This window comes from Furipterus horrens, unplaced genomic scaffold (assembly GCF_987537825.1).
Source record: "Furipterus horrens unplaced genomic scaffold, mFurHor1.1.pri manual_scaffold_10, whole genome shotgun sequence".
NCBI lineage: Eukaryota > Metazoa > Chordata > Mammalia > Chiroptera > Furipteridae > Furipterus > Furipterus horrens.
The window spans coordinates 45,526,136-45,548,448 of NW_028327180.1; the positions used below are offsets into that span (position 1 = coordinate 45,526,136).

Here is a 22,313-nt window from a genome sequence, read left to right on the forward strand (position 1 = left end):
TAGCTGTCATTGCTTTTCTGGGTGAAGCAACTGGCTTGGGTTTGGTAGTCGTGTTTGAGAAATGCTGACCTTTTTTATGCTTTTGAGATAAATTATAAATTTATTAATAATAATTTATTAAAATCCACTTATATAGTGTTTCACAGGCCAAAAAAATGTAGAGCCCTCAACATTCAGGCAATGAACTATTCTCAGAAGTGTTTTGCGAGACCAAATTCTTTGCTCTTCCTTTAAAAAAAAAAAATTGTTAATAATCCTGAAAATGATGCATTTATTACATCATCTCTCAAGAACAATCCTGTTGAGATCCCAAAACCTGCAGAGAGTGAAGAAAACCTCCAGAATGTAAATTAAGTCTCATCACCTTTAAACGCGGGTGCCGTATGATGAGATGCTCAGACGGGGAGGCTATTGTAAAATGATAGGCGTTTGTCTCCTATCTCAGATTCATGGTTGGGTATCAGCTCCTTGAGTTTCATTTGCCCGTAGAATTTATAAATGAAGTTTGCCTTACTCATGGCTGTTCAGAGAATTACATTTGGAAACCTGACAGGCAGTAGGGGCTTAAGAAATGCGGGCGGGGGGCGTCCAAGTAAGTACTCAAAAACACTCGCTGGGGAGAGGAAGAAAGACTTAGTCCCGATACTGTGGACCATACCGGCAGCCACATTATTCCACCCCGATCCCTCCTTCCCGGAGGCTTGCGCAGAGTCGCTAGAAACTGCGTGTTAAAAGGGAGGTGAACCCTAACAAATTCTCTCCTGTATCTCTAACTCTTATATGGGGCAACCCCCAACCCTGAGCAGAAAACTGCCGGTCGTATGCTCTCCGGAAACCTCCAAACCTAATGCCAGTCCCTCAACCTTACTCTTCCTTCAGCTCTACGCCCACCTCCAGAGCTCTCTAGATAACAGGATTTTGAGTCCGTAGCCCGCGCGTGGTAGGAGGGAATTTGTAGTTAGGCAAGTTCCAGCGCTCGGGAGGACCACTGCGCAGGCGTAGCGCAGGCTGCGGCTTTGCGCACGTGCCTCTCGGTCTGGTATTTGTCCAGCCTGGCCCGCTGAGGTGAGACTCCAGGCTCCTCCTGAGGGTCGGATTGGAGCGAGGCGCCAGCACACCCTTCCCACGCCAGTGCTCGGCAAGAGAGGTCTTAGGTACCTGTTTTTCTTGAATGAACAGAGCCGGGACTGACTGCCAACGAGAACTGGGCTGAGAAACCTGTCTCCTTTCTCCAGGCTGAGGCAAACATGGACCTTGTGCCTCTCCCAAGGCCAAAAAGTTTCTCAGGGAAGGGCTGAATTGTTCTCTGGGACTAGAGCATTAGTTGATCCAGTAAATTCAGTAAATACTGGTTTAGGGAGGGCTGAATACAGTGAAAGGACGACCTTGGCCTCTTGGGGTAGATGCCATATTATAAAAGAACAGTTTTGGTGATGCTTAACCTTTCTGTAATCCAGCAAGCTGTACGTACTTTTACACTCATTTGACAAGGGGGGAAACTAAGGCTGTGAGTGGCAAGAGGGAAAATTGATCCTCCAGGGTCTCCAGCCCGTTCCTGCTCATAAGAGAGGAAGAGGGCCCAACTTTGCCCTCCTACGGCGCAAAGATCACAAAAACATTTTCTTTCATGACCTGTCCTTGCCTAAATTTCCTGGCCTGTCCCACTTCTTTCAGCTTCAAGTGGGGAAAGGGATTAGACTGTTTTGATCCAGCATTTATTTTAGTACATTTCATTAAAATTTGTATATCCTTGTGAGTTTTTTCATAACCTTGTAAAAGCTGTTAAACAGTACTGGAAAATTATTAAGTTACAATGTGACAAGAGGCTTCTGTAGAAAGCCAGCCCGTCTCAGGCACTCCCTTTGTCTGGCTTTTTTTTTTTTTTTTTGGTTTGGGTATAAAGTCCACCCCAGTCTGTCCCCTCCACTTCTTCCTTGAGAACCCAGTCTGCTCTTACCAAGTACCCTCAGGATGCGGGGAAGGAGGCACAGTTCAATGCTCAGAGGAGGGGGTGACAAGCTGTCTCTGGCTGAGAGCTTCCCATGTCTACAAAATCTCAAAAGTCTGCGCGCCACCAAACTCAGCTCCTAGCAAAGAGCTTGCGCATATGAGACGCTGAGAAAAACAAGACGCTGGGAGGACTGGCCGGCCAGAGAGGCCGAGAGCCGCCAACTCCTGGTCACGTGACCCGACCTCGGTGGGGCTTAGGTCTCCCGGGTGCCAGGTCACGTGTGAGGGCTGCTTCTTCCTATTGGCTCGGCTAAGCCAATTTGAACGGAGTACGGAAGCCGCCGCGGCTCATCTAGGGCTGCGTTTTTCTTTTCTTTTTCTTTTTTCTTTTTTCAATTCCCTTTCTTTGGCACGCTCCTTCCGCTCGAGTCTCACGAGAAGCCGCAGCACAAGGCGCCGCCGCTGCTCCCTCCGGCCCGGTAAGTGGGCCTCACCCAGAGCCAAACCGTCTCTGTCCCGGTTTGCATTGAACCCCGCCAAGGTCTATGCCTGTACGCGTGCGGCCGGGCCGCGCCTGACCCGGAAAGGCCGAGAACCTGATTGGGCCCAATTCTTGAGGCAGTGAGAACGGGCAGAGGATCGGGGGAAACTGAGCCGGGCTTAGGGGGTGGGGCCTCGGAGCCTGGCGAGATCCCGGTGCCGTGAGGATCCGACCAGTGGGGCGCCTGGGGTCGGGCTGGAGGGGATCTGATTGGGGGACATCGCGAGGATCGTGTGTGTGTGGGGTGTGTGTGTGTGTGTGTAGGCTGTTTTGGGGAGGCCGCACTGAAAAGTTGGGGGGCCTTGCTTGGCTCTGTTAGGGAGGCTTGTCAGACTTCGGCCTGGAGGGCTTTGCTGGATCTGGCTGCACGGCGTCTGTGGGATCCGTTGAGGGGAGTGCCGGGGGGCGGGAGAGTGTTCGGCCAGGCATAATTGGAGGAAGCCGCAGGGATCAGACGAAGGGTTTCTGGCTCGAGGTGGTGGTGGGGCTTGGCCAAACTTGATGGTGAAGCAGCGGAGGTCCCTCAGCAGGAGATGATGCTGACTGGGGCGAAGGGCGTGAATGGGGGAAGCCTTGGGCAGACCTGATTGGGGAAAGGGACGGGGGATTGTCAAAGGGGTTCCTGTCGCAGGATGGCTTGACTGGCTCTCCTTCGGAGAGGCAAAGCAGACCTGTTTTCTGGCCTGATTATGGGGAATCGCTAGGCCAGAATGGGGGCTGTCTGGCATCTGGCTGAGCTTGGAGGTCCGGATTGGGGGAGGCGGCAGGGATCAGATGTACCTGGGGAGGCTCGGGGACTAGACCGGGGCAGAGGAGGCGTTAGGGATGAGCTTGAGGGCTGGATTTCGGGAGAAGCTGGATTTTTGGAGACTGTGCCTGCACCCGGGAGACCACGGGGACCAGAGGGTTATCGATGTCTGGGGCAGGGCACCTGGATGAAGGGGTGTCTGGGCCTTCGCCTAGCGACTGTCAGAGAGGCGGAAGCCTTGGGGCCTGCAACCTGGAGCAGCGTCAAGGGCTGCCTTGGGAAGAAGGCCCCGCCACCACCTCCCATGCCCCTCTTCCACATCACCTGACCTGTACTCCCAAGCCCGCAGGAGCCTGTGACTCCGTGGCCGTGAATGGTGCAGCTTGCGGGACTCCTCACTTGGGTTGGCTGTATTGGCAGCCTCTGCCTGCCGGCTGCTGAGGGCCTGCATTCCACTTCCGCTGACCCTGGCCCCTACTCCCGCAGCTTGCCTTGCGTCATGGACTGGCAGCCAGATGAGCAGGGTCTGCAGCAGGTTCTACAGCTGCTCAAAGACTCACAGTCACCCAATACAGCCACTCAGCGTATAGTGCAGGATGTATCCTTCCTTCCTTCTGTACCTGGGTGAACTGGGCAGCCATCTGCATCCCCTAAAGGCCACAGAGGGTATGGCTCATCCCCTAACCCCCAGACTGCTGTGGCTAGGAGCTGGCCTTGACAGAGAGTTAAGGATTAGAATTTTTGGGTCCTATTCCCAGAAGAAATGTGACTGTGTGGGAGGGGGAATGACAGCTCTAGTTGGGACTCGGCTTTTGTTTAGATTCATGATTAAAATTTTTGTTTAAATTGGCTGTTTAAAGTATTATAAGTTAAACTTTTAAAATATTTAAAGCATTGGCAAGTTTCACTTGAAAATGTGGACCCCCCCCCCCCCCCACTTTTTTTTAATTGCATTAAAAAAAAAAAAAAAAGCCGGCAAAATGGGACTGCTAGTTTGCAGACCTGAGTAGCAACTGCCACCTTCAGATGGAGCTGAGTCAGCTAACTCTTCAGTTCTGGCCAGGTCTTCAAGAGTGGTGGGGAGCTCAGGCATGCTTCCCCACCTCCTGAATGAATTTGACATGCCTGAAGTGTTGCATTGTTCTGGGCATGGGGATTGAGAGGTGTGGTCCCAGGATCTGGCTGCCTGGTCCCAGAGGTCAGAGGTACTATTAGCTACATGGTAGAAAGGGGACCCCACTTGGGGTAGGCCCTTGTGTCCCAAGTGCCTTAACAACCCGGCAGAAACTCAAACAACTGAATCAGTTTCCTGACTTCAACAACTACCTGATCTTCGTCCTGACCAGACTCAAGTCGGAAGGTATGATGCCCTTCGTGCCCCTCCCTACAGGCTAGACTCTACTCTCTCCTGTGGTCCCCTAAGCCTCAGCCCTCTTCCCCCAGATGAGCCGACTCGATCTCTCAGTGGTCTCATCCTCAAGAACAACGTGAAGGCACACTACCAGAGCTTTCCACCACCTGTGGCTGATTTTATCAAACAAGAGTGTCTCAACAACATTGGTGACGCCTCCTCACTCATCCGAGCCACCATAGGTAAGCGGGGGAGTGGGCAGCAGGAGTCAGCCTGTGATGATGCCCTGAGCTCTCATGCTCAGCCAAGAAGCATCTCAGAATGTTAAGGGTTGATTCACTGTGGATGGTAAAACTGTTATTCTTGCCCTTTTGCAGATGAGGAGACTGAAGTACAGAAAGGTTAAGGGACTTGTCTTGTAAGTGGCTGAGCTCAGAAGTGACCAGTGCAGGTCCATGCTCTGAACCACTCCCGCCTGAAACATCTGTTCTTGCTTCTGAGGCAGTTAGTCAATGTCCAGAATTTTGTGTTTAGGTCCTGAGAGCGTAGCAGGTTAAAATCAGAGCTCCCTGCCCTTGTGGAACTTGGTGTCATTAATGAGTTAGCTTTGCTGTGGAGCATTCCTGATTCCTGGAAGGCTGCCTGAAGGAGTTAACACGAGGATGAGTAGAATTTTCCAGCAGTTTATCTTAAGCCTTTTCACTATTGATAAACACCAACCCTACTATTTGTTACTGTTTTCCTGGTTTTATTGAGGTTAGTTGGCATATAATGACTTACCTTTTTTTCTTTAAAATCTTTGTCAACTTTTAAAACTTCCTTTCTCAAGGATGTTGTATGTAACTTTTAAATGAAAGACAGATGTACTTGCCCTAAATGGAAGGTTGTCTTAAAATGCAATGAAGACAGAAGAATAATGTTAAATTTGAGATAGATGCTGCAGCCTACCACACGGCTGACCTGCTTCTGTTAAATGAGACCCTTAGCCCCAACAATACCCTTCTCTGATGCCAGCAGCAACATCTGGACTTACCAAGCTCATTCCTGGTGTCAGGTTCTGCTCTGAGTGCTTAAGTTAAGTCACTGAAGTTTCCCAATAGCCCTAGTAGGCCAGTGGTCTTTGTCCCCATCGAGGCACAGAGAGGTTAGGTAATGAGGCTAATGTCACACAGACATTATTCACAGTCTAGCTCAGGGAGCACGTTTCCTAGCAGACCTGTGAGCCAGGGTCATCCAGTATGTTGGCACTGCAGCTTCTTTCCCAAGGAAAGACTGCCACCTTCTGGCTTTAAATATTATTTTTGCTGACATCACCCACATTCAGCCCAACTACCAGACACCTGTACTGCCTTCACGCTTTAAATGTCTACTACAGGTTATACTTGGGTTTCTAGTAAGCAATACAAGCTCTTTTTTTTTTTTCTTTTTAAGATGCTTTATTGATTATGCTGTTACAGTTTTCCAAGTTTCTTTTCCCTTTGTTCCCCTCCACCCATTGAACCCCCTCTCTCCAGTAGTCCCTCCCCTTCATCCATGCCCATTGGTTGTGCATATAGTTCTTCTCAGCATCTTTCTACCTACTCCACTCCCTCCTACTATGCTTCTTAATTCCTCTACCATCTCCCTCCCTTTCCCCCCACCCCCTCTCCACTGACCTCACCCCAATATGTTCCCCATACCTATAATCCTTTTCCCACTCTTGTTGCCTACTTAGTTTGCCTTTGTTTTGGTTCCCTAGCTTCTGTTATTGGTTGTTGTGATACAGTTTTCATTTTAATGTTCATAGTTTTGATCCTCTTTCTCCTAAACAAGTCCCTTTAACATCTCATATAACAGTGGTTTGGATCTGATGAACTCCTTCAATTTTACTTTGTTCTGGAAGCACTTTCTCTGCCCTTCTATTCTGAATGAAAGCTTTGCTGGATAGAGTAATCATGGTTGTAGGTTTATGCTTTTCATTGCTTTGAATATTTCTTGCCAGTCTCTTCTTGCCTGCAGAGTCTCCTTTGAGAAATCAGCTGAGAGTCTTATTGGGACCCCTTTGTACATAATTCTCTTTTCTCTTGCTGCTTTTAAGATTCTCTCTTTGTCCTTAATTTTTGATATTTTGATTATAACATGTCTTGGTGTAGTTCTCCCTGGGTCCAGTCTTTTTTTGAAACTTCTGTGCTTCCTGTACCTGTAAGTCTATTTCCTTTCCCAAGTTAGGGAAGTTCTGCTTCATTATTCTTTCATATAATTTTTCAATTTCTAGATCATCTTCTTCACCTTCTGGCAACCCTATGATTTGGATGTTGGCCTGCTTATAGCTGTCCCATAGATTTCTGAGCCTCTCTTCATTTTCCTCACTTTTTGTTTCCTCTTTCTGCACTGGTTGGCTGTTCCTTCCCTATGTTCCAATTTGTTGATTTGATCCCTGGTTTTCTTGCCTTCACCACTAGTTTCCTTATGTGTTTTTGTTCATTTCAGCAGGACTAGCCTTCATTATTTCCCTGTCTTGTTTAAGATCTGTTGTTAGGTCTGTAAGCATTTTTATAACCAAAGCTCTGAACTGTGCCTCAGAAAGATTTCCTATCTGCTGCTTCGTTAGATTAGATATTTGCTGTCTGGTCAGCTGCATCACCAGGATCTCTATCATGATCTGTGCCATCCTGACCGTTTTGTGTTTACCTTTGCTTCCTGGGCGGGGCTGTCACACCTCCTATGCTATAGGGTGTGGAGCCCCGTGCACTATTCACAACTGGGCGACCCTTCTCACCACTGTGTGGCGTTTTCTGTGGGGGTGGGGGTCGAAGATGAATTCCTGCCGTTCACTCTCTGCTTAGAGACTGGGAGCCTCCTCCCCTGTCCCCACCCTCTCCGGGCCTCACAGTCCAAGGCAATGGAGGTCTGCCACCTTCCCTGGTGTAGCAATCGCAAACTAATGGGTCTGGTCTGTAGCTGGGGGTGCTCCCCAGACCCTTCTCACCTCCCCTTAAATATGGGTGTCTGTGCTTACCACTGTCCTGCCACCATCGCTGCAGCTGCTGCCACCAGCACAGCTTGACCTCTCTGCCCCGGCTTCGCCCCTCCTACCTGTCTGGACGAGCACCACTTCTTTATAACTTCACACATTGGACTTCCATTTATTTTCTGGAACTTCTGGTTATTTCTGGTTTCGTGGTAGTTGTATTCCTTCTTAGTTGTGGAGGAAGATGGAGTGTGTCTGTCTAGGCCTCCATCTTGGCCGGAAGTCTAGCAATACAAGCTCTTAAGAGGCCATGTGACCCTTCAGGTCCTTCCACTTGACCCCTCCCAGCCCTTACCTCCTCCCACTCAGCCCACTGGCTCCTTACCCACCTGTAAGCTCCCCAGGCCTGCCCCTGTCCCCAGGCCTTGGCACCTGCCATTCCCTCTGCCTGGGATGCTCTTTCCCCAGGGACCTGGATGGCTTCTTCACTTCCTTCAGGTCTTTGCTCACAGAACAAGATTTCACCTGGAGGAAACTCTGGACACTTGGTTTTAAGTTGCTACGCTCATCCTCAGCCCTTGCCAACCATCTTCTCTGCTTTATTTCCCCCTTTAGCTTTTGGCTTATAGCTTCCCAGGTCTTTTGTGGGTTAATGTTAACCTTGCAACAGACTTTGTGTTTAGTTCTGTGCTGTATCCTGAGGCCTGAAACAGACTTAGAGTAAGGCTCAGAGGATCTCAAAATGGGTGCGTAGCGCTCATGAGGAGAGCATCCTGAGTGTGGCAGCGAGCACTGGGGTGCAAGCCCACCTGCACCCAGCCTGAGGCAGCGTCCTTTCCTGGCCGCCCAGGCATTCTCATCACCACCATCGCTTCCAAGGGTGAGCTGCAGATGTGGCCTGAGCTTCTACCCCAGCTGTGCAACCTGCTCAACTCAGAGGATTACAACACGTGTGAGGTAGGTGGCAAGCTGTGGTAAGCTGTGGCCTGCTGGGGTGGGAGCTGGGACTGGACATGGACCCACACCCATGTATGCTCCTCTCCACTCAGGGAGCCTTTGGAGCCCTGCAGAAGATCTGTGAAGACTCATCCGAGCTCCTGGATAGCGATGCCCTCAACAGGCCCCTCAACATCATGATCCCCAAGTTCCTGCAGTTCTTCAAGCACTGCAGTCCCAAGATCCGGTGGGTGCAGCTCCCCAGGGGTATTCAGGGCACCTAGGGTGGGCAGGGCGGGGGTGACCCACATGCCCACTCCCTGCCAGGTCTCATGCCATCGCCTGCGTGAACCAGTTCATCATGGACCGTGCCCAGGCACTGATGGACAATATCGACACTTTCATTGAGGTAGGCTGTGGTTTAGGGGTGAGCAGGGTGGGGACAAGAGGTCCTTAGTGTGGCTGACCCTGATTTCCCTGCAGCACCTGTTTGCCCTGGCTGTGGACGATGATCCTGAGGTGCGGAAGAATGTGTGCCGTGCCCTGGTGATGCTGCTGGAAGTGCGAATCGACAGGCTCATCCCCCACATGCATAGCATTATCCAGGTGTGCACACCTAAGCCCATCTGGGCAGGTGCTGTGGGGCTGGGGGCACAGGGGAAGCCACCCCTAGCTAGGCAGAGCCTTCAGCTTTTCTTTCACTCCACCCCAGTACATGCTGCAGAGGACCCAGGACCATGATGAGAATGTGGCCCTTGAGGCTTGCGAGTTCTGGCTGACGCTGGCCGAGCAGCCCATCTGCAAGGATGTCCTGGCCTCCCACCTGGTCCAGTGAGTGCTTCTGTTATGCTCTGTTCCACCCCAGCCTCCACCTCTTTGATCTTAGTTTACTTTCTATGCTTGCATATATTTTACAAGTGATATGAATGTAGTTTTAATGACTTAAGAGGTAAGTTATAGGTGGGATAAATGAGAATTCAAGAGAAGCATCAGGCATAGTTGGATCCAGGTGCTCAAAGAATGAGAAAGGCAACTGTCTAGTCTCAGATTTACTTCCTCTGCATTGGCTTTATTCTCAGGCATAACCTTCCTTAATGGTTGTGCTATGGCCTTCTATAGCTTTACAGCTTAGGAACCCCTGAAAAAAGAATTCCCTCTTGCCCAGTATATCCAGCAAAAGTCCTAGGCCAACTTGGATCACTTACCTATCCCTAAGTCAGTGAAGACTCATATAAAAATTTCTAATCCCAAAGTACATGGTTGCCAGCTGAGGGAGCTGTCTGGCCCATCTGTTTACTCCCCTAATCTGGCCCCATCCCAGGGAAGTATCTCGTGACTGGGCAACGTGTCGCTGCCTTATGGCATGCTAAGGATCAGGCTCTGTTCCAAGCTTCTCAGTATATTCAGAGATCTTGATTTCCCAGAGTGGCCAGGGCCTGGGTCAAGAGCCTTCCTGTGGAGCCAGGAGTGTTATCAGCTCTGTCTCTGTCACAGTGTCTGTGGCTGCGACTAGGTTCGGGTAGCTTCCCCTAAGGGAATTTGATTGTTGTGGAGCCAACAGAATCATTGTGCACTATACAGTCCGCCCTTGACACTCATATCTGTACTTTTGCTTCCTTGTTGTCCAGGCATTGAGTCCCCAGGGAGCCCTGCCTCCCAGTGAATAGACTCTCTCCCAACAGGTTGATCCCCATCCTGGTGAATGGGATGAAGTACTCAGAAATCGACATTATCCTGCTCAAGGTCAGTCAGGCTGAATACCAGGCCTAGGCAGGTAGGTGAGGGTGGGGGCGTTGGGTCTGGGGCCCTGGTTGTGCTTAGTGGTCTGCCTGGCCCACAGGGCGACGTGGAGGAGGATGAGGCAGTACCTGACAGTGAGCAGGACATTAAGCCACGCTTTCACAAGTCACGCACGGTGACACTGCCCCATGAGGCTGAGAGGCCCGACGGCTCTGAGGATGCTGAGGACGATGATGACGATGACGCTTTGTCCGACTGGAATCTGAGTGTGTGGCTTGGGCAAGGGTGGCAGTGGGAGTGGGTTTGGGAGAGCAGCCCTGGGCTCCCTCTTGGGATGTGATGAGAAGCCTAATTGGATCAGATCATGAAGATCCTAATCATGATCTCTGGTCTAGGGGTATGGTTGATGAGGCCTTGCCTGATGGGGTTCTCTGAGCCGGCTCCCTAATTTCCTTTCCTGCTTCAGGGAAGTGCTCGGCAGCTGCACTGGACGTTTTGGCCAACGTCTTCCGGGAGGAATTACTGCCCCACCTCCTTCCCCTGCTCAAGGGCCTCCTCTTCCACCCTGAGTGGGTGGTCAAGGAATCAGGCATCCTGGTGCTGGGCGCCATCGCTGAGGGTGAGTATCCCGCTGTCCTGGCTGTGCCTGACCTCTGACCCTTGTGCTGGCATGAGACTGTGTCTGGCCCAGGTGGGGCTGCCTGTGGCGAGGGAGTGACACATCCCTGAGTTTCCTTCAAAGGCCCTTATATAAGGGAGACTCCCGGTCAAGATGGAGTCATAGGTAAACGTGCCTCAGCCCCTACAGACAGCTGTGGGATTTCAATCTTCCCCTCTGCCTGTGAGCCTAAAAGGAACCCCAAACCCTAAAATGCAAACCCTCTCCTTAATTCTCACAGACAGGCAATTCTGTGAGGTTGTAAGCATAATTATAGCTTTAACATTAGTAACAGTCACTTCTGCAGTGCTTGTTCCAAGGTGGGCAGCCTGGTCCTATGGGCTCAGCACTACCTGATAAGGTAGGATTCATAGGTGGGGAAACTGAGGTACAGAGGGATATACACCACCTCCCCATTTATCCAGGGTGCAGCTGGGCCTCAAACCTTCTCCCTGGCTGCAGAGTCAGCCTGCCAGAATCAGAAGTTTGCAGTGGTGGTGTTTCTTTAAACTTCACATGATGTGCCGTTACTGGCGTGGCTTTTGGGCACCCTTTGTCCTAATGGAGTGGACAGCTTGAATGACCAGAGAGGACTTTGCGAGTCTGTTGTGGGCATCACTTGTGACTGCCTCGACATATAGGCCTGTCCTAAAATGTTCAGGAGCCCTTTCCCTGGAGAGCTTTCAAAATTATATAAGGGAGACTCCCGGTCAAGATGGAGTCATAGGTAAACGTGCCTCAGCTCCGTGCACAACTAGAATAAAGAATACAGCTACATTACAAAACAATTATCACCCAGAATTGTCAGAAAATCGAGCTGTGTGGAAGTCTGACAACTGAGGTAAAGAAGCCACATTCATCCACATGGGTGGGAAGGGCTCAGATGCGTGGAGATGCACAGAGGCGCGGAGACAGGAATGGACAGTCCCACATCCACAGGCGGTGGATGAAAAAACGAGAGGGATAGTTTGGGAGCAAGGAATCCCAGCCCTAGTCCAGACCATGCAGCCTGGGGTCCCAGTTCTGGGAAGATAAGTCCCCATAACTTCTGGCTGTAAACACCAGTGGGCATTGGAGCAGTGGAAGGAACCGCAGGATTCTTAAGAGACTTCTCTTAAGGGCCCACAACAGACTTAAGACTCGTGCAGACCTACCCCCTCTGGGATTCAGAACTAGGGCAACAGCTGGGAGGGCACCAGTGGCATATGGGGAGAAAGTGAAATGCTAGTGGGAAGATAGCTTCCTCCTGGGCAAAACTCCAGAGGCCAGGCAGCAGCATTGTCCCCTCTGTGAGTCCTCCCCCACACAGCAACAGGGCAGTGACATGGGTTGCCCCGCCCTGGTGATTACCTAAGGCTTTGCCCCATACAACTTAACAAGCTCACTGTCAGGAAATCAAAGCTGGTCTACCTAATACACAGAAACAAACACAGGGAGGCTATCAAAATGAGGAAACAAATATCACCCAAATGAAAGAGCAGAACAAAACTCCAGAAAAAGAACTAAGTGAAATGGAGAAAAGCAACCTATCAGTTGCACAGTTCAAATCACTTGTTATCAGGATGCACCAGGAACCTGTTGGGTACTTCAACGCTGTAAAAAAGACCCAGGCAGAAATGAAGGTTGCATCAAGTTTAATAAAAATCTACAGGGAACCAACAGTGTAGAGGATGAAGCCAAGAAATCAAAATGATTTGGAACACAAGGAAGGCAAAAGCAATCAGAACAGCAGGAAGAAAACAATTCAAATAAACGAGGAGAAGCTTAGGAACCTCTGGGACAACTTTAAACATACCAACATCCAAACTGTAGGGGTGCCAGAAAGAGTAGAGGAAGAGGAAGAAATTGAAAACTTAGTTGAAAAAAATAATGAGGGAAAACTTCCCTAATCTGGTGAAGGAAATAGACATACAAGTCCAGGAAGCACAGAGAGTCCTAAACAAGATGGACCCAAAGAGGACCACACCAGGACACATCATAATTAAGATGTCAAAAGTTAAAGAGAATCTTAAAAGCAGCAAGAGAAAAGAGTGACCTACTAAGGAGTTCTCATAAGACTATCAGCTGATTTCCCAAAAAGAAACTTTGCAGGCAAGGAGGGATTGGCAAGAAGTATTCAAAGTGATGGAAAGCAAGGATGTACAACCAAAACTGTCATTTAGAATGGAAGGGCAGATAAAGCACTTCCCAGACAAGGTAAAACTAAGGGAGTTCATCACGAAGTCATTATGATATGAAATGCAAAAGGGAATTATATATAAAAAAAAAAGATCAAAACAATTACATTAAAATGGCAATAAGTTCACAACTATCAATTGGATCCAAATAAACTGAGTGAACAAGCAGAACAGGAACAGAATCATAGATATGGAGATCATTTGGAGGGTTATCAGTTGGGAGGGGGAAGGAAAAAAATGGGAGGAAAGATGCAGGGACTGAGAAGCACAAATTGGTAGGTACAAAATAGATGGGGATGTTTAGAACAGTGTAGGTAATGGAGAAGCCAAAGAATTTATAAGCATGACCCATGGTCATGAACTAAGGAGGGGATTGCTGGAAGGAATGAGGATAGCGGGTGGAGGTGGGCAAAAAGGAAAAAATTGCGACAACTAATAGCATAATCAGAATATATTTTAAAAATTACTTAAGGAGAGGTTTTCTCACAAAGTGTAACATAGCTTATGTTAATACTTGTACATGTCTTAATAGACTGCATTAGGTGTTCTACATATTCATGGGAAAAGACCTAGAGGGACACCCTAAACCTGTAAAAGCTGATGACTTAATAGGGGTTTTACTATTGTCTGTGTTCTCTAATTGAAGAATATAGTCATGATTCTTTTTTTTCAAATTTTTTTATTTACTGATAGAGAGAGAAGCATTGATTTATTGTCCCACCCATTTACGGATTCATTGGTTGATTCTTATATGTGTCCTGATCGGGGATCAACCCACAACCTTGGAGCATTGGGACAATGCTCTATCCAACTGACCTGCTTGGCTAGGGCTCATGGTTCTTTTTAAAAAAGATGAAAAATAGAAATTACAAATATCAAAGAAATATTTTTTAAAAAAAGGACTTTCCATCCATCGGGGTCACTGCTATCTAGAAAGTCCAAGTCACTGTGCAGTCCAGTCATCTGTGAATTGATGAGTGACTGTGTTATGGTGGAGCTGATGGCAGGGAAAGGTTTGCTTTGATGCTGCTTCCACTCCTGACTCTACCTTTCACTGGCTCTGTGACTGAGCCAGTTATTTAATCTCTGAGCCTCAGTTTCCCCATCTATCAGGTTTTGCTGATCCTTTCTAAAGGGTGGCTGTGGCTGGGCTCAGCTGGGCTCAGGTTTGCCCCTCTGCCATCCTTGCAGGCTGCATGCAGGGCATGGTGCCCTACCTTCCTGAGCTGATCCCGCACCTCATCCAGTGCCTGTCGGACAAGAAGGCCCTGGTTCGCTCCATTGCTTGCTGGACACTGAGCCGCTACGCCCACTGGGTGGTCAGCCAGCCCCCTGACATGCACCTCAAGCCTCTGATGACAGAATTGCTCAAGCGTATCCTGGATGGCAACAAGAGGGTACAGGAGGCAGCCTGCAGGTGACTTCTGACCCCTTGCCCCACAGTCCTTCCCCCTGTACCTCTGGCTGCGCTCTGGGAAGTGATGACACTCGTTACCCCTGACGTCGCTGATGTCTAACGTATTCGTACTGGCTGATCCTGAGCGCCCTCTCTTGTCTACCTGCCCATGGCCCAGCCCCTGCCTGTAGATACCCACTGAGCCCTTTCCCACCTTCCAGTGCCTTTGCCACCCTGGAGGAGGAGGCCTGCACGGAGCTGGTGCCTTACCTCAGCTATATCCTGGACACCCTTGTCTTTGCCTTTGGCAAGTATCAGCACAAGAACCTACTTATCCTCTATGATGCCATTGGCACCCTGGCTGACTCTGTGGGCCACCACCTCAACCAGCCGGTGAGACTCCACTGCAGCTCCTTCCTCCCGATCCCCTGTTCCCCTCTGGCATCCGGTGACCTGGCGGCGACCCTGTGTTGCACGCCAGAGACATGGCTGTGACCTCAACAGGCAGACAGACCTGGCCCCCACCCTCGCCCTGCTCCCAGTCTAGTAGGAGAGACAGACAGTTAGGAGATAGTGTGGTAAGTGCTGTGCTGGGGGAGCTCAGAGGCCTGTGGGAACTGGATGCTGACCCAGGCTTCTGAAGGGGCAGGGTTGGATAGGGTGGGGCTTGGGAGGGGTCAGAGGAACCTGGAGGTCTGGCTGAATGGTGAGGCCTTGCATGGCCCCATGAGTCACAACGAGTAGCCCAGGCTTCATTGCTCAGGCAGGGGACAGTTACAAGTCACAGAAAACCTTGCTAATTTTCATGCTGCCACCTCTGCCCAGAGAGTCCCAACTTCCTGCTCCCCCCTCCAGGAGTACATTCAGAAACTGATGCCTCCGCTCATCCAGAAGTGGAACGAACTCAAGGATGAAGACAAGGACCTCTTTCCTCTGCTGGAGGTGGGTGGGCTCTAGGCTTCCTTCCGCAGCCCTGCACCACCCCACCTAAGCTCACTTCTCCTTCCTTCCTCCCACCAGTGTCTGTCATCCGTGGCCACTGCCCTACAGAGTGGCTTCCTGCCCTACTGTGAGCCTGTCTACCAGCGTTGTGTCACCCTAGTGCAGAAGACACTGGCCCAGGCCATGGTGAGCACCCACCTGCCCACTTCTCTGCTGCTGCCCCTGCCCTGGCCTACTGTGCTTATCTTCCCGCCCTCCCCAACTGTGCTTAGATGTACACCCAGCACCCTGAGCAATATGAGGCACCTGACAAGGACTTCATGATTGTGGCGCTAGACCTGCTCAGCGGCCTGGCTGAGGGCCTGGGTGGCCATGTGGAGCAGCTGGTGGCCCGCAGCAACATCATGACACTGCTTTTCCAGTGCATGCAGGTGGGTGGGCATCCTTTCAGACCTCTTGCAGTGATGACACCCAACAGCCTGTATGGGCCACCCTGTGGAAGTGGGTCAGGGCCAGGAAGCGGGTGGAGGGAGGAGGGAGAATCTTTAAAAAAACAAACTTGTAATTGTTTTAAAAGGGGATTCAAATAAGACATGAGTAAAAGTTCATTTTTCAAGCCAACAATGTATAAACTTTAAAAGTAGAAAATAGGAAATGGGAAAGCACAGCCTTGTCAACATTACCCTCTAACCCATGTGTCAGGGTGGCCAGCAGTTACACATGCTTCCCCCATCTGTAGCAGTGTCCTGAATGAGGCACTTATTCACATGGCCTGAGTCCCAGTGTACATAGGGGCTTGTAGCCTCCGTGCTGGTAAGTGGAAGGGTCAGGCCATGCCCCAGGGACTGCTTCCCTAGCTTCCCTGAGCTAAGGGATTGAGGCCCCGGCATGTTGGGGGGAGGGGAGCCCTGCCATGCTTACCCTGCTCTGACCCCCAGGACTCGATGCCTGAGGTCCGGCAGAGCTCCTTTGCCCTCCTGGGAGACCTCACCAAAGCCTGCTTCATCCACGTCAAGCCCTGTATTGGTATGACACCCATCTCATCCATATCTCATGTCCCCAGTCCTGGCCTCAAGTGATGAAACAATGGCTAGGGAGGACTGTGACCGAACTGGGGTGTATTCGTACTGTCTGACGTGGCCTGCCCGGCCAGGTCTGGGAGCTCACCCTGGTGGGTCATCCTGCTCAGCACCCCTCTTTCTCCCCACCAGCTGAGTTCATGCCCATCCTGGGCACCAACTTGAACCCTGAGTTCATCTCTGTCTGCAACAATGCCACCTGGGCCATTGGTGAGATCTGCATGCAGATGGGTGAGTGTCCTGCAGGTGGGCAGGCCCCGCCCCATTGGCCTATTCGTGGCCTGAGGACAGGAGCCTGGCTCTCAGTGACAGGCTTCCTCAAGAGGGTGCTGTTGCTCCTTGAGAAAGGCTCCTAAGAGCCAGCGGCAAGAGGATGCCTCTGAGCATTTTCATCAGAGATGGGCCAAGTGGCTGAAAGGCCATCTGTGATTGGTTTCTGCAAAGAAGCAGGTCAGGAGGCCTGTTCTGATTGGACTGTTTGCCACTTTCCCACCCTGAATGCAGTTGGCTGAAAGGCCCCCACTGGGGTTGGTAGGGAGACTTGAGCAGCTTCCCTCTTCCTCCACAAGGAAGCTGGGCCATCTGGCTTCACCTTGGTGTTCAGCGGTGACTCCAGGGAAGCTTCTGCTGTTTGGAGGGTATGGGTCTGTCTCCAGTTGGCCATGGATCCTGGTTTGGAGACCAGCTGAAGAAGGGTTTCCGCTCCCTTACTGGATGAAGTTGGGCAGAGTCTAGATGTAACAGGGTGGGTAGCATGGGGTGGCATGGTTGTGTGTGGCTGACTCTCTGGTCCCCCAGGGGCAGAGATGCAACCCTATGTACAGATGGTCCTCAACAACCTGGTGGAGATCATTAACCGACCCAACACACCCAAGACGCTGCTGGAAAACACAGGTGGGCGCTTGGTCTGGGCTGCTGCTGCCCCCTTGCTCACCTCCCAGAGGTGGGTTTCTTAGCTGGGAGCGTGGTTAAGTGGCTTTGGGAATGAACCAGGGAAGGTATCTGGAAAGACCTAGAAGGGGTCTGGGAGGAGAGGCAAGAAGGATGCGAAGGCCCAGGGTGAGCCAAGCTCCAGGGCCTTAGTGGTTGGCAGGAGTTACTCCCTTCGGGCCTGTGGGGCAGGGCTGGTGCCTGGTGCCAGAGGCCCCGCCACGTACCGTCCCGGGGCCACTCGGGGTTACAGGTCGCCTGACGAGTCCCTCTGCCATTCCAGCCATCACCATCGGCCGCCTGGGCTACGTGTGCCCACAGGAGGTGGCACCCATGCTGCAGCAGTTCATCCGACCTTGGTGTGTGCTCACCTGTGTGGGGCCTACTGCATGGTGGGCTGAGCAGCAGAGTGGGTGGGACGGGCCCAACCCGTTCCCTTGCCTGTGCCCGCCCAGCCCTGCCCACCTGCAGAAGCACGTTCCAGCCCCATCATCCACTGACCCCACCCCTGCTTCCTCCATGCCCCTGTAGACACAAGGCCCACCCCACCCCAGCCCTACTGTCCACTGTTCCCTATGGATGTCCCTCCTGCCCCAGCCCTGGCGGCTGATTCCCTGCTGCTCACCTTTCCCACAGGTGCACGTCCCTCAGGAACATCAGGGACAATGAGGAGAAGGACTCAGCCTTCAGAGGCATCTGCATGATGATAGGCGTCAACCCTGGGGGCGTCGTGCAGGTTGGGGCCGCTGGGCTCTGAGGGAAGGCACTGGGGCTGGCTTGGGCAGCCCCTCACACGGGATTCATCACATTTCAGGACTTTATTTTCTTCTGCGATGCTGTAGCCTCCTGGGTGAGCCCGAAGGATGACCTTCGGGACATGTTTTATAAGGTGAGGGTCCCGCTTCACCCTGATGTGGTCCCAGGAGGCGGCAGTGGGGAGATCCTCTGGGGTTAGAGGCCAAGTTCATCTCCTTTGTTCTGGGCGCCTGTCCTCCCTCCCCCAGATTCTCCATGGCTTCAAAGATCAAGTTGGGGAGGAGAACTGGCAGCAGTTCTCAGAGCAGTTCCCACCGCTGCTCAAAGAGAGGTTGGCTGCCTTCTATGGGGTCTAGAGGAGCATTGCGACTGCCAGGTGAGGCTGCATGTATAGGGGGCTGGCACTGTCATCTGCTGAGGATGCACAGACCCTGACCCCTCCTCTCCCTGCAGGTCTCTGTCTGCGTTGTCGTCGGAGGGGTTGCTGGGGAGCACACTGCGTCCAGAAGTTGCCGGACCCTGGTCGAGGGGGGTTAGGGAGGAGTGAGTGGGACCCAAATCCAGATGCCTTCCCTGTCCATCTACCTGTCACACCTGGCCTGTGTAGCCAGCCAGCAGTGGACAAGTGGGTGGGGCCTCCATACACAAACGGGAGGGGGGTGGGACTTCGTGGCAGCAAGGGCCCCTTTCTCTTAGTGGGATAACCTCAGACTGCCCACGTGGGCCAGCCACGTGGGAGGGAAGAATCAACACAGCCGACTGAATCCGGCTTAGAATGAAGCAGGGGGAAAGCAGGTGGGGGAGGGGGTCCTTGTAGAGATGCGTACACTCATGTACACATGTGGCCATACGCATGTGCGGGTGCTGTTGCCAGCCAGGCTGGGCCAGCCGCCCCACCATTTCCCTGACTGCATGGAGACAGTAGAATTAGTGAACCCCTGAGTTAACCTGTAAGGCCTTCCGTGTAACCTGCATCTAGAGTTTTAAGAAGCTTCTGCTGTTTTATTGGAACTGGCGTTGATTGGGGAGGGCTGGGTGGGTTGGGGTCCTCCTCAGGGAGCCCAGGGCGGGGTAAGAAGATGGCCACCTTGGGGCTTCCCTGTCAGCACGCACATGCTTTGGACCTGCTCTGCACACTTCCTGCCAACTCTGGCAGCCTCAGCCAGCGTGTCCCCCTCCTTGTCCCATCCCAGCCAGAAGAGTAGGGACCATGGGAGTAGCCGGGGCTGGTCAGAGGTCCCCTTTTCTCCCTCTCTTGTGCTCCAGTGGCTTTTGAAGACACTGGCCTGGGGCGTTTTTTTGAGAGACAGCTGGGGGTGGCCAGAGCTGCTGACACCTACCCCCTGCCTCTCTCCATAAGCATGTCCATTTTACGGGCAGTCTGTTTCTCTGTGCTTCTGAGAGCCTTCCTCAAGTTCCAGGCCTAAATTTTTTAAATGAGGCAGGGGCATTTAATTGATGTTGATGTAATGAAGGCTTATGCTTTGCCAGCAAGAAGGAAAGCATGGGCTTGGAGGAGGGGTCATGTCCCCCCCACCTTGAGGCCATGAGGCTTCCTGTTCATCACTGCTCCCAGTGGCCATGAGACCCCACCAGACTGGGGCAGCAATTTTAGGGACCCTACTGGGATTGGTTGGGGATGTGGACACAGTGGGAGAAGCTCCCCTAGAACCAGAGGGAGTGTGGTTCCAAGTTGGCCTCGAAATGAAGCTGGGCCCTGAAGCTCCCTTAAAGTTTTCTTTTTTCCTCTCCTGCTTTTTACTTCTTGGGGAGCCCCTGTTGGGGTTTGGAGAGGTTTGATTGGATTCCTGTATCCTGGGACCTGCTCCATTCATCCCACTGGGTACCTGGACGACCCTACCCCCATCACAGCCCTGTCTTCTCAGACAGGGTCACGCCCTGCCTCTATTCCAAGGGGCACTTGGTGCACATTCCATAAACTCAGCTGGTTCCCCCTCCCCGTCTTGGAAACTCCAGCAGGTCTCTGGAAGCCATTTGTAAAAAAAGAAAAAAAGATTTTTAAATACCATTTAATTTTCTGGTAATTCCAGTTATTTGGAGCATCCTTTGCAGAGTCTTGGGGAGTGTGGATGGATTGGCTACCTGATGGGTTTGGCAACTCCTCCACCCAGTCTGGGTGGGGGGCTCCAACCACCTTCAGGGAAGTGGGAGCCTGGTTCATTTTCTTTTCTTTCTTCTTTTTTTAATTTTAAAGAAAACTATTTAATTTTTAATTTATTTTTGGTTGATTTTTGCACAACGAAGTTGTAGCTTCTCAACCTTCTCTTCTGCCCAGGGCTGCGGACCCTGACTGGCCTCGATCCACAGATCCACTTATTCCCATGTCCCTTTTTCCCTTTCATTTTCACCCTCCTGCGGGCTCCAGGGTCTGTCCATTCGTTACCATGCTGTGCTGGGGATTGGCGCCGAGGTGGCGTGAGATTCCACTTGTGTAGAACTTTGTCGAGTAAAGATCAGTTTCTTGTGAACTTTGGTCTCCAATTGGCCTCTGTGTCCTTGGTTTTGGCAGTAGATGTTGGGGGTGGGTGGGAAACTTTAAAATGGGGTACACAGGACTCAGGAAATAATTGGGGAGTGGGGAAGGAAATAAGCAATAACCAGGCACATTTTTTGGGACCCCAAGCCTCAGTTTTCTTTCCTATAAAATAGTTAAGGTGAATGTGAAAGATGAAGGTTAAATGTGGTAATGTACACATGGAGTGCATTCTTTTGGCCATAATTACAGCTCACTAAAGTCCTTGTGAGAAATGCTCACAATAAATCACCAGGACACAGGACTTAAGCAGTAAACGAGGCAATTGTTTATTCACTGATTTGCAAGTCCGGGAGTAGCCTAACAGGGCCCGCGCCAGGGCTTAAAGCAGGCCGCTTTTTATCCTAACGCAATTAACCCCTCTTTCCTCCCCCTCCCGTTCCTCTCCTTTTTTCTCTACTGAATACTCCGGAGTTACAATCTAACGCGATTGACTAAATCAGATAAGGGTAGCACTTAGCTCATGAATAAGTTTCATAAACTTGCTGACCGTGCATAATTCCCAGGTGATAAATACTCCATGATGGGTGCCCCTTACACTGCGTTATCTTTGACTGTCTCCAGTCTCATGTCTCCAGCCACAATTTCCCAGGTGATAAATATTTCTTAGCTCTGACAATCTGTGTCTCTAGCCCCTCCTGAAAGTTTTCTTAACCTAATCACATTCTCTTTTGCTGCTAATCATTTCTTACCGGTTTGAGTGTCACTTTTTATCAGTACCTCACACCCTGAGCTCAATAAAAGGGAGCCATTAGTGTTAGAGCTTAGGTTCAAGATCCCCACCTACCTTAGACTAAACTGAGTGGCAAGGGGCAAAGCCTTGCAGCACTTTCATCTTTGGCCTGACTGCTACAACTGGATCATTGGGCATCTTAGACATTTTTATAGAAAGCTCAGCCCCTAGCATCAGGCCTGTGGGAGATGAGTAAAATATTAGCAACAGTTACTGAGGCAAATGAGAAACTGCTCAGGATAAAATGTGGCAAACTGTATGGCCTGAAGATTACCTGCATCAACCTGGGAAAACATGCTGACACGTTCCAGTTAGTATAAATGTACATTTTGCTGACAGGGAATAGACCATAAACCATGATATGTCCCACAGAGAAATACAGCAGGAAGGGGAGAGAGAGAAATTGGGGAAGATGCTTGAACAAAGCCTTTTGGATACGGGACGGGAAGAGTTGGGGAAGGTACAAGCAATCTTTAGAGATCATTCTACGTGTTAACACTGACTGGCTCAAGAAGCTTTCAGTAAGAGGTGATCGTTTTATTAGTATGATTCACAGAGTACTCTTCCACTGAGGCCTCTGCAGCTAAGGTTGCTTGTTTCTGGCTCTGAAAGGGAAGGCAGGAGTTCAATCACTTACATTCCTCAGGCTGTGAATCCTGGAAAGGGGGTCATGTTTTGTTTTTGTTTTTCTGAAAACTATAAGAGAAAGTTTACTTAGGAGGTCACAGAGGTAGAAGTAAGCTGTAGAAGAAATGGGCTCAGAAAACAAGTTACACAGGCAAAAGAAGAAAGCAAGGGCCGAGTTTTTCAAACCAGTTTGCTGGTAGCCTGCGTTAGCAACACCAGAGACCATTAAGAAAATGCAAAAAACT

General features: G+C 50.8%; 1 protein-coding gene and 2 non-coding genes across 3 annotated transcripts; all 3 read left to right on the forward strand.

The window, feature by feature from the left end:
• The first annotated feature begins 2,368 nt into the window (after positions 1-2,368).
• On the forward strand, positions 2,369-20,643 carry TNPO2 (transportin 2). Its single transcript, XM_090289787.1, has 25 exons — positions 2,369-2,429; positions 3,726-3,837; positions 4,524-4,599; positions 4,683-4,832; positions 8,391-8,497; positions 8,590-8,723; positions 8,804-8,885; positions 8,960-9,082; positions 9,189-9,307; positions 10,159-10,219; positions 10,317-10,482; positions 10,683-10,835; positions 14,243-14,468; positions 14,669-14,840; positions 15,303-15,389; positions 15,468-15,575; positions 15,662-15,820; positions 16,328-16,415; positions 16,601-16,699; positions 17,267-17,362; positions 17,682-17,757; positions 18,035-18,134; positions 18,213-18,287; positions 18,403-18,504; positions 18,608-20,643. The coding sequence occupies exons 2-25, from the start codon at positions 3,739-3,741 to the stop codon at positions 18,689-18,691; spliced, it is 2,742 nt and encodes a 913-aa protein (XP_090145913.1). The 5' UTR covers positions 2,369-2,429; positions 3,726-3,738; the 3' UTR covers positions 18,692-20,643.
• Positions 14,524-14,591, forward strand: LOC149999988 (small nucleolar RNA SNORD41). The gene has a single exon (XR_016513846.1). It is a non-coding gene; the product is annotated as a small nucleolar RNA SNORD41 (small nucleolar RNA).
• On the forward strand, positions 16,457-16,531 carry LOC149999989 (small nucleolar RNA ZL2). Its single transcript, XR_016513866.1, has one exon. It is a non-coding gene; the product is annotated as a small nucleolar RNA ZL2 (small nucleolar RNA).
• Positions 20,644-22,313: the final 1,670 nt, after the last annotated feature.

What these genes read in the sequence shown, in the direction of transcription:
- TNPO2 (XM_090289787.1), top strand. Translation starts at nt 3,739, where the DNA reads ATGGACTGGCAGCCAGATGAGCAGGGTCTGCAGCAGGTTCTACAGCTG. An exon ending in ACCTCTTTCCTCTGCTGGAG is followed by an intron (nt 15,390 to 15,467) that starts GTGGGTGGGCTC and finishes TCCTCCCACCAG; the next exon opens with TGTCTGTCATCCGTGGCCAC. An exon ending in CCACGTCAAGCCCTGTATTG is followed by an intron (nt 16,416 to 16,600) that starts GTATGACACCCA and finishes TCTCCCCACCAG; the next exon opens with CTGAGTTCATGCCCATCCTG.